This window comes from Penaeus chinensis, chromosome 7 (genome assembly GCF_019202785.1).
Source record: "Penaeus chinensis breed Huanghai No. 1 chromosome 7, ASM1920278v2, whole genome shotgun sequence".
NCBI classification, from domain to species: Eukaryota; Metazoa; Arthropoda; class Malacostraca; order Decapoda; family Penaeidae; genus Penaeus; species Penaeus chinensis.
In genome coordinates, this window is record NC_061825.1 from 40,130,743 (window position 1) to 40,143,242 (window position 12,500).

General features: G+C 30.4%; 2 protein-coding genes across 6 annotated transcripts in view; one reads left to right on the top strand and one right to left on the bottom strand.

Moving 5' to 3' along the window:
* Window positions 1-8,015, top strand: part of LOC125027213 (protein ZNRD2-like) — a 21,073-nt gene extending 13,058 nt beyond the window's left edge. For all 4 annotated transcript variants that reach the window (XM_047616156.1, XM_047616154.1, XM_047616155.1 and 1 more), the window contains 2 exons: window positions 5,639-5,843; window positions 6,773-8,015. In XM_047616156.1, the coding sequence (XP_047472112.1) occupies window positions 5,639-5,843; window positions 6,773-6,953 (386 nt within the window). In that variant the 3' untranslated portion in view covers window positions 6,954-8,015. The remainder of the gene's footprint in view (window positions 1-5,638; window positions 5,844-6,772) is intronic.
* An 859-nt stretch (window positions 8,016-8,874) lies between these two features.
* LOC125027609 (enhancer of rudimentary homolog) overlaps window positions 8,875-12,500 on the bottom strand; it is a 15,032-nt gene continuing 11,406 nt past the window's right edge. Inside the window, exons 2-4 of one of the 2 annotated variants that reach the window (XM_047616724.1) lie at window positions 10,649-10,736; window positions 9,562-9,682; window positions 8,875-9,244 (exon numbers count right to left, since the gene is read on the bottom strand). In XM_047616724.1, coding sequence (XP_047472680.1) covers window positions 9,145-9,244; window positions 9,562-9,682; window positions 10,649-10,736 — 309 coding nt within the window. In that variant the 3' untranslated portion in view covers window positions 8,875-9,144. Of the gene's footprint in view, window positions 9,245-9,561; window positions 9,686-10,648; window positions 10,737-12,500 lie in introns of both variants that reach the window. The other variant, XM_047616722.1, reaches the window with a different exon arrangement.

Here is a 12,500-nt window from a genome sequence, read left to right on the forward strand (position 1 = left end):
ATTGTGTGAGTATGTATGCATCCATATATACATATATATATATATGAAATATATATATATACATATATGTATGTTTGTATTGGTACATATATATGTATATATATTATATTATATATATATTTTAAATTTATAATATATATTAAAATTATATATATATATATATATATTAATATAAATATTATTTATATAAATTATATATATATTTTTTTTATATATTTTGTTTTTTATAATATTTTTATATTATTATATATATATATATATAATATAATATTAATTATATATATTTATATATTTATATATATTTGTTTTTATATATATTTTAATAATTATTTTATTAATAATTTAAAATTTATATAAATAAAAAAATTTTAAAATATAAAAATTATATATATATATTTTATATATTATAAAAAATATATATTTTATTATAATATATTTTTATATATAATTTATATATATTTTAAATATATATATTTAAATTTATAAAATTTTATATATATTTTATATTTTATATTATAAAAATTTAAATAATAAGAATATATTTAAAAAATTAATATATTATTTTTTAATTATAATATATTATAATTAAAAATATTTATTTAATATTATATATTAAATAATTTAATTTAAATATAATTATTATATATTTATGAAATTTAAAAAATTTTATTAATATAAATAATTATATTTATTAATATGTAATATTAAAATTATATAATTAATTTTTGTAATATATATATTTTTATATATAATATTTTTTAAATATAAAATAAATTATATAATTTAAATAAAAAAATTATTATATAATATATATGTATTAAAATATATATATATATATAAAATATAAATATATTATATATATATTTATTATATATTTTTTAATAATAAATATATATTATATATATATATGTAATTTAAAATATATAATATTTTTTATATTATTATTTATTTATATATATATTTTAAAATATAAATATATTTAAAAAATTTTTAATATAATAATTTAAAAATTTTAAATTAATAAATTATATATGAATATTTAAATATTATTGAAATATATTTATATATATAAGAAATATATTATATAATAATATTAATTTAATATATATATAAAAAAAATTATTTAATTTTAATATATATGTATATTTTTAATTTTAAATTATAATTTTAATATATTTTTTAAATATTATTTTAATTAATATTATTTTATTATATATATGAAAAATTTTTTAAAATTTAAATAATATTATATATATATATATAAAAATATATATAATATTTAAATATTATATATTTAATATTATAAAATTTTAATATAATAATATATATATAATTATTTTAATAATTTTTTAATATATATAATAATAATTATATATAAATAATTTAAAAATATATAAAAATAAAATTTATATAAAATAAAATTGGTAATAAAAATAATAAATTAATAAAAATTTTATAAAATTATATATTTACTTTATATATAAAAATTTTTGTAAATTTTAAATAAAATATGTATATATTTTAATTTTATATATATATATAAAATATAAAAATATTTTTTAATAAAATATATAAAAAATTAATATAAAAATTTTAAAATATAATATATATATATAATATTTTATAATATAATATATAAAAATATATATTTTGTAAAAAATATTTTAAATTATAAAATATATATAAAATATTATATTTTAAAATATATATATATTTTTGTAAAAAATCTAAAAATATATATAAAAATTTTAAAAATAAAATTTTATATAAAAATTTTTATTTTATAAAAATTAAAATTTTAAAAAAATATTTTAAATATTTTAAGAAAATATATTATATATATAAAAATATTTTTTTAAAATTAAAAAATAAAAATAAAAAAAATAAAAAAAAATAATATAAATTAATAAAAAAATTAAGTAATATATTTTATATATATTAATAATAAATATATAAAAAAATAAAAAATATTTTTATATATATTTATTAAATATATAAAAGTAATATATTTTAATTAAAATATATAAATAATATTTTAATAAAAAAATATGTAATATAAATTATATATATATATTGCCAGAAACACAAACACAGTAATGAAAAACAAAAAGTAAATGGGAAAACACTACAGTAAGAAATGAATCCCAAATCGAAAATTTTTTGAACTTTTCGGATTCCTCTTCAGACAAATAATAAACCGAAATGGATCCATCAATTTAGGTTTATTATTTGGCCATAGAGGAACATGTGAAGAGTTAGAAAAGTTTATGTTTATGTTCATTTCTTACTGTGGCTGTTTTCCTTATCATATATTTATATTATATTAAATATATATAAATATATATATATATATATATATATATATATATATATATATATATATATATATATATATAACAAGCTATGGGGCCTTAATACAATAACTGGTTGGACAGTGATAGGTTGGTATGGCTTGACTCCTTATTGATGAAGAGTACACACAAATCAACAACAGGATATGTATATCTGAGTAGTGTATCATGTTCGGCCAGCCATCCCTGGGAGACCTGTAGGCTGGAGGTGTTCTTGACACAGTAACTTCCAGAGGTAAGGATAAGTCCGAAATGCGAAGCTGAGCATCACCAGGACTATGCCAGTGAGGGGAGCCCGGCCTGTGTCGGCTAATGTCGACTCGCTAACATGTGTCAGCTGGTGCTGACTCGGCTTGGTCCTTACCCGCCGTGGTGCCCAGCCACAGCAGTAACCTCGAGGTGACAATTACAACTTCTCGCGCCTGGGCGGGGCATGAACCACTGACCCCTCGGATGAGAGGCCGGCACGTTACCACTGTACTAGCCCAAAGGCTACTTCCAGAGGTGAATTGAAAACTGGCTCATGGCACAAGTGGCGAGTCCCCACTGGAAACATGGTGTGGGACAGCAGATGCAGAAAATCAACTCTGCTACCTGCATCTGTTTAATGACTCAGGCTATATGGCCACTTGGCTCGACTCCCATAGGATGATCCTGCCCATCAGGTTGTCTCTGTCCGAGATAACCCTGGATGGAGGAGGCCTGTGGGACGACCGAGAAGGTCGGGGCTTGGGCAGATCGATCAAACCTGTCGTGAGGAACTAGAGATGGGCCGGGCCCCTGCCTGGCAGCTCGCCATGAGGAACCCTCGTAGGTGGAAACGAAAGGTGGATGCAGCTATGCTCCCCTGCCGGCGTTAGCCCCAAAATGATGATGATGAATGATACACACACACACACACACACACACACACACACACACACACACACACACACACACACACACACACACACACACACACACACACACACACACATATGTATATATATATGTACATGTATGTATATATGTATGTGTGTGTGGGGGTAGGTATATTTGTGTGTATGTATGTCTATATACACGTATATATATATGTGTGTGTGTATGTGTATGTACCGTGTACATAAGCACGATTTGTGTAATCCATTATACATAGACCACATGGCTCAAAGTCTAGTAAAGAACTAGCTCCTGAGCTAGGACTTAGATGATGAATGTATCTGACCTCGTCTGACCCCTCAGTACGCGTCTAGCGGTCAACGTGGTAAGGTCTAGCCTGTGGCCCCTCAGGGCTGGTGGGCCAGACCCCCGACCCTGCACAGCTTTTACTGTAAGACCTAGTAGCATGTGTCCCTTTACATGTGTTGCGAGTCAAAAGTACGTTGACTACCATTGCTGTTCACCAACAGTCTTTACAGTTGAGCAATATACCGTGTACATAAGCACGATTTGTGTAAGCCATTAGACATAGACCACGTGGCTCGAAGTCCAGTAAAGAACCAGTGCCTCAGCAAGGACTTAGATGATGAATATATCTGAACTCGTCTGACCTCTCAGTTCGTGTCCAATGGCCGATGTGATAAGGTCAGTCCAGCTTTCACCCCCTCAGGGCTAGCTGGCTGGGCAGGCAACCCCACACTCAGCGGGCACCCTAGGACATGGGCTCGTGTGTTCCCCTTACTGTGTAGAACTCTTCTTCATTAAAGAATCAAGCCATTATAACTACTATCACAGCCCTACCAGTCAATGTACTAAGGCTCCATGAGCCTGTTACATTGTGTGAGTATGTATGCATCCATATATACATATATATGTGTATGTATATATACATATATGTATGTTTGTATTGGTACATATATATGTATATATACATATATGTATGTATATATTCATATATATGTATGTATATATACATATATATATATATATATACATTTATACATATACATATGAATGTATGTATATATATTTATATTTATATTTATATTTATATGTATATGTATTTATGTATATATGTATATAATATATGTATATTTTATATATACGTATATATATGTATATATGTATACATATATATGTATATATGTATACATATATATGTATATATTTATACATATATATACATATATATGTATATAATATATATATGTATACATATACATATACATATACATATATATATATACATTTATATATATACACATCTATATACATATACATATATACATATGTATATAGATATATATACATATATATGTATACATATATACATACATATGTCTACATATATACATATATATGTATACATATATACATATATATGTATACATATATACATTTATATTTATACATATATACATATATATACATATATATTTATACATATATACATATATATATATACATATATATTCATATATACACACACACACACACACACACACACACACACACACACACACACACACACACACACACACACACACACACACACAAACACACACACACACACACACACACACACACACACACACACACACACACACACACACACACACACACACACACACACACACACACACACACACACTAAGAAGTGGGAAAATTATTTATGCCATATGCATGTGGTTTGTGAGGACTAGTATTGAGGGTTATACAAACAAGACAGTATTTTGGATGGCTAGAGTCTTGTTGTCAGTATAGCTTTGTCAGCTGCTTCATTAGTTTAAAGCTACATGAAGCATTGTTTTAGTCTTAACCCATTCGTGATGGGCATGTCACGTATCGGTGACATACCCACTGTGAGTTTACTTGTTTAATTGTTTTACACATAGATGGCTTCACTTGTACTAAAACACCAATGAGCCAATTACGAGTACTATCTAGCCCATTTACCCTTTTCTTTAATTTACAAAAATATTTTATGTTTCCTTATTTTGCTATTACTATTCTTTATAACATTATAGTAATTATAATGTTTATGATAAAACAAACACCATCGATATTCATAGCACTAGTAAAAAATACATTTTCCTGACAATTCAAGGAAAGGTGAAATTAGGTAAGGCAGAGCCATCTGATTGTAGAGACATTTCACAGAAAATATAAAAAATGAGCACAGCTTTTCCCCCATTTTTTTTGTTTTTTTCATTTTCTCCATCGCTAATGGGTTAAATTGTAGCCTTTGCATATGGTTCCTGAAAAACAGGTCAAAGAAAAGTTTTATTGAATTGGGCATTTTGTTTACCTTGTTTGTGAATTTTATTTTGATAAGAGTTGAATATATTGTAAATTGATTTATTTCTTAGCTGTTAGTGAGGAAGCAGCCAGGAGAGCAGTGCAGGAGATTCAGCACAGACAGAATCAGGATAAAGAATCTTCGCCCATATTAACACCCTCATCTAATCAGAATATCAGGGTAGCTACCACCCAGTCAGAACCTACAGCTTTATTGTCTGTTGCAACATCCACTAGCGAATCACCACCTGCTCAAGCCACTAAGAGTGTGAAAAGGTTTGGATGAATGCCCATTTTTATTCTTGTAGATAACTGTCTGGTGTATTAATCCTTACACAAAAAATATATGTATTCTTGCATATAAATTGCTTAAGTCGTATTTTTTTTTTATGTTAGCAATTTAATTGAAATGCAAAAGACTAAGGATGCAGAAAAATACTTTGTGTTGCTCAAAATGATTGTTCTCAAGTTGCAACCCCTTCAACCAACCAACCTCCTGACAATATCCTGGTTACTTTTCTTATGCTGAGGATAAGTATAATGAGCATAAGCATTTTTTTTTCCTACCATGAATTTACTAGTTTGTGGCATTGATAAATGCATACATTTATGAAATAATGATGCCTAGATTTCTGCAAAAGTGACTAGCCACCATAGTGCTAAGTCCCCTGATTAATCAGACCATGATAATAGAGGTATGACATCTGTACTCCCAGTGCAATGGCCTTTCTGGCCATTTGTTGTTAATCTGGTTCCTTTACAAGAAGTGCAGTTATGGGGATGTAGAATATACTTCGTTGACAATGTCATTATTTTAGTTAGGTGTCTTAAGAGTGGATATGAAGTAATTATAGGTGTATAAAAAGGATCCATATTCAGATAAGTAAAGCTGTGATGGAGCATGTTTGTTGTTTAGAGTTCAGAATAGATTGATAGATGAGTATTGTTTTGAGTAAACTTTAATTTTCTCAACAAGTGTGCTTATGTATCAGAATTTACTTCTGGGTTCATAAAGTAAAAAAAACTAACAGATGAACCCAATTCATAGGTTTCATCTTTTTTGTACTTGAGGCAAGGTATTCAAGATGCGAGTATGCAGGATTGTATCCAATGGTGCACTATATTGGCAATTGTAGGTGAATCATTATATCAGATTTGCAGTAGCTTACAGTATATTTTAATTGATCCTTTGCTTCTCTTTTCAGCTTGTTCATCCATGGGGTTGACTTACATGAAGATGTAACACAAGCTGTAGATGCCTTGCGTGAGAAGTTGTCATGGGCAAGTAAACAGCTAAATGCTACAACAAGCATTCATGAGGCACAGACACTGGCAGCATTGATTTCAGATACCTGTAGGGCTATTTCTGCTCTAAGAGATCTTTAATGAGTGAGAAGATAACAAATATGTTGCTTTGTTTTAAAAGCCTTTAATCTCTGCTAGACTTATTTTTCTGCTCAATTTACTTCCTCTTTTTAACTTAATTTCAATGATTATTTTACACTGACAGTTATAAAACATTGTATTGTTTCCAGGTCATCATATCTTTAAGAATAATCTCTCTACTGCAGTTGAAAAACATACCATATAATCTGGGCAGATAGTACATAACAGGTAATTTATTCATAAAGGGGCACCATTACACAAACTCAGCATAACTTAGGTTTTCCTTGAGACACCCAAGCATGTCAAGTAGTGCTTATATAGGCTGTGATACTAGCCTAACTTATGAATATGCTGTATGTGACATCTGTGAATATAATAAATTGAATTATGTTTAGTTATGTTTTATTTTGAGAATTTTTTTCTTTACCATGTGGAGGGGAATATATTAAAGAGGATTAAAGTTTTCATTCATTTTTATTATGAATCCTCAAAATACATACTAAATACATATGACTGAGCAGAACAACTATTACCTGCACAACTGAAACATTTTACATATTATGGGAGATGGATGTTGAATGGCTTGTTCCCTAGATATATAATTAATACATAAACTTTATTTTCTGAAGATGAATGATGTAGAGTATATATTTTGTTAAAGCTAATATGAAAATGGAACAAAGATAAGTCACTTTCATTTTTAGTAGCACAGGTCTTACAAAATAAGTAACTTATTGTTCCACAAATAAACTAAATATAAAATTGTTAATTTTGGACAGGCAATTAAATTTTTGAATAATCAAGAACTGCTTCCTGATAATTATTTTATTCTTTCATAAAAAATACCACTCTTATTCAATATTTAGTTCTGAAAAGCCTAAAAAAAAAAAAAAAAAAAATCTTTTGGGTGGGGGTGAGTCATATTACACACATGTACACAAGACATATTTCAATGTGAGCTTGCAAAAGAATACCTTGTATCTAAAGTGTACAAGTTGTTTTACTTCAGAAAGAAATTAAGTTTTTTTTTCTGTGGGGGAAGGAAAGGAGAAGGGGGGAGGGGAAGAAGAAGAGGGGGGAGAGAGAGGAAAAAAAAAAAAAGTGCATCTGTTGTGCTGTATTGCAATCTTTCATGAAATTTCATCTGACTTGAAAATGACCTAAGTACGCTGGTAACACACAAAAGGAAAATTAAGTCCAAGGTGCTTACAAGGATGAAGTGCATCTGTTTACAATTACACAAGAAAGAAAGAATACCAAAATAACAAACTACCAGTGTGATCAACACATTCTTACAGACACACTGCTTCCATTCTACTTCATATATGAAGTATTCATTTAATTTTATTTATTCTGTCATTAAGTTCAGTGACAATTTGAACCTAACATAATTCACAAAAACTGAGGGGAAAGGTATACTATCATGCTTCACACTGGGTTTGTACTGTTATTTCCACTGCCCTGTACATTCCACAAGAAGTGATCCCAGCCACTGTTGTTTGGCTAGTGACTTTGATGATAGCACAAAGTATCTTGACATTTTACTCCTATCAAGATTTACATGATTTCAGAAACAGTTGAATGCATATCTGACCATTTGCATGTCATCTCTCTCATCCTATTTTTACCAAGCTGTTGACACAGTAACATGAGACATCAACAGTGACATTTGACCACTCCAACAACTTGAAAAAAAAAAAGAGAAAGACAGGAAGTGAGTGGAGGAAGTAAAGAAAAGGAGAGAGGGGGGAAAAAAAAGGGGGAGGGAGGGAGGGAGGGAGGGAGGGAGGGAGGGAGGGAGGGAGGGAGGGAGGGAGAGGGAGAGGGAGAGGGAGAGGGAGAGGGAGAGGGAGAGGGAGAGGGAGAGAGAGAGGGAGAGAGAGAGAGAGAGAGAGAGAGAGAGAGAGAGAGAGAGAGAGAGAGAGAGAGAGAGAGAGAGAGAGAGAGAGAGAGAGAGAGAGAGAGAGAGAGAGAGAGAGAGAGAGAGAGAGAGAGAGAGAGAGAGAGAGAGAGAGAGAGACCTACTCAATGTGCAGCAAGATTTTTATCATGTGTGACATCTGAGAGAGGTCACACTGGTCTGATCAGTGTATCCACTCATTATCTTTTATCCCCAGCTTGCTTTCTTCTTAAAATCCATTGTATTTTCAGTTCTGTCCTTATGATGAGCTCTTTCATTGGAATCAACATCTCAATTTGCCTTAGCTGCTTGGCGCCGGAGGAGGATGTAAATCTTCTCTTTTATCCAGTCCTTGTTGTATGGTGCATAGGTGTTTGTGCTTTTTTGGTACCTAGAGGAGAAAAAACAAGGTAATCAGGATCAAGGCATCTTTCTTGAAGAAAATTATTCCCAGGTTTAAAATATCATATATGAAAGAAACATTGTGTAATATAATGCTTGTGTGATGATTCTTCTCACTTATCATAATTTCCTTAACATATTTTCTCATTCCTTTCACAAAGCTACAACATGTATTTCACTTCTATCCTGGAAGATAAGCAGGAATAGGAAAGGAAGGTGTGCTAATCAGGACGTCAGTGAGCCTCAGATGCAGAAACAGAGGAAGAGGTGAAAAAGTAATAGTATGTCAAATAAATAACCACTTACACGAGACAGGAGAGGTCAGCTAACTGATCTATGAAGTCAAAGAGCTGTGATATGTCATACGTAATGCTTGGTGTGTTGGGGTTCATCCTCTTCAGATGCTCTTCATAGATCTTACAAACACCTGCTTAGAGTTGACGTATGGAAGGGAGAGAATTAATATGGATTGTGGGGAGTGGTACAGTTATGTTAAAAAAGTGACAACAGCCACATTACTATGTTACTCTATACTTTTAAAGAAATATCAGGAACCAAAGTGAATTCCCGACTCTAAAAAAGTGTGAATATCACTACCAGGCCATTGGCAACTTTTTTTAACATAACCAGTTAAAAATAAAAATATTTCATTTGTGACTTATTTTTAAATTCGTGGCTAGGTTTAATCTTAAATTGAACTACAAAATTCCAAACACCTCAAAATAAAATAACCCATTCACGACAGGATTATCCTTTTGCCCTAATCCATACAAATTTTAAAAAGAAATACAGCTAAAAGGAGGCTTTCAGCCAAATTCACAGGTGCTGTAACATAACATTGATGGCAACCAAGTAAAGGAGGAGACCCAACTGCATGTGGCATGAATAATTGCCACCTGGCATTCAGGCCTAGTTCACTATGATGTGATTATTCATCATCTGTCGTTGTGGGTTATTCTTTAACCATTTTAAATTGACTCAAGTGCTTCTTATGAATATTCAAAATGAAGTATAATTTAATTCATAAATATGCAGAAAAAATCGTAAGTAACTAAACCATTACAAGGCATAGTGATTATCCATGCAATTATTCCCTATCAAATAATAAGAAAAATAAATTTAAATATATCTAATGGAGGAATATGATATAGGTACACATAAAGTTGACAATATTGTAACATTTCTAATATGCTAGAATTAACATGAAGAAAATTATATGAAATGGAAAAGGAAAGAAATTAAAAGAAAGAAAAAGAAGAACAAGAAAGTAAAAGAAGGAAAGAAAGAAAACATACATAAAACATGACCAAGAAATCAACAGGACTCATTGGAAAATGGTGTGACTTTTACAGGGGCCAGTTACCAACCTTACAGCCTAGGATGATCAACCTACCTTCCATACACTCATTGACACTCTCATAATCAGAAAATGTTCGGGTCTCTGGTTTCGGTCCTGGTTGTACTAGCAAAATTGTGTGAGCCTGGAAAATTTGAAATAAACTATCAGTCAAAATTCTGATAATCCAGTGCCATGTATGTGCTCATGCACTATTCACAATGAAGCAGAATATTTTTTCTTACTGAAAAAATTATCAGAAAAGTGCTTGGATATGTAAATACTATCTGGTCCCTTACATCTTGCCAGTCTATGTCTGTTTAAAATGTGAAAAGTTCTGAGTCATATGCAACCTCTGACCTCTTGTGGTAATAAATCATTCTCTCTAACCTTAACTCCTGTTAACAGACACAGATCTTAAGAATAGGACCATGCCAAGACAGAGAAAAACTAAATCAAGATCCAGGACTGGTTTCCAGTTCTTATAGATTTTCCTTGGCTTTTCTAAAGACATTTCTTTTTGTATTTACATATCTTCTGCAGGTTATTGTTTCCTGGGGGAAGAGCATATGCAGGAATGATCTGATCTTCATTGGTCTACAGCTCTAAGTGTAGTCAATATGTCTGAAGTGATATAATAAGTATTTCCCAATTTCTTTTAACCCTATTGCCCATTTGGCAAGAATACATGTCATGCCCAATGTGATACAAGCTTATTTATTGTACTTACACATAGATGGCTCTACAAGTGCTTACTCACAAAGAAGTCGGTTATTAGTCCTACGTATCTCACCTTTTTAACCTTTTCCTTGACTTTTAGAAAGTCTTTTGCATTATTTCATTGAGATTTTAATAATAATTTAATAATCATAACATCAATAACAATAATAACAGTATCAATGTCAACTGTATTAAAAAGAAAAACACATTTTCCCACCAATTCAAGGAATGGGGAAATCAGGATCGGTCACTAGGGTTACTGATAGACTCCTTGCCAGCTAAGCACATGTGGAGCCATCTGTATGTAACAACATTCACAAAAAACTACAGGAGCCAGAACATAAATCCGGGATGAATCGGTTAAAATTGATAGTTTATTATAAAGTGATTAACCCCTTGCCGACAGGTATGACGTGTAGGTATGTGCTATGGCCACTGTGAGTACTTGTTTGATTGTTTTTACACATAGATGGCTACACTTGTACTAAGTCACCAATGAGCCAGTTACGAGTACTGCCTGTCTCGCCTGTTCACCCTTTTCTTTGATTTACAAAATATTTTACGTTATCTTATTTTGCTGTTACTAATGTTAAAAAACATTATAATAATTATAATGTTTATAATAAGAATAACACCATCGATATTCATAGCACTAGTAAAAAAATACGTTTTTCCCGCCAATTCAAATCAGGTACGGTCACAAGGTCAACTAATTGACTCCTTTATGGCTAAGCACTAGTAGAGCCTTCTATGGGCAGACATTTCACCAAAAAATATAGAAAATAGGCACAGTATTTTCCCCATTTTTTGTTCATTTTCCCCGGCGGCATTCAGTTAATATACTAACAGCAAGAAAAATAAGATAATAATCATCTTTCCAAAAAACAAGAAAAAAGGCTAACAGGAGATAGGTAGGACGAGTAATTGGCTCCTTGGTGGCTAAGTACTTCTAGTGTCATCTTCCTTAGAGATAAACTCACAGTGGATTTGGCATGAATGTCATATTATCCCAGCACAGTGTTCACCACCAATACATTAGGTATATGAACACTTTTAACCTGTTGATACAGGGAATGCATACATATATACACTATGCACTATGGTTTATACTGTTTTTACTATTTATCTATTTATTATAAGTAATCTAACTACATATACCAAAGTGTTGGCATTTACACTTTTGCTGAAA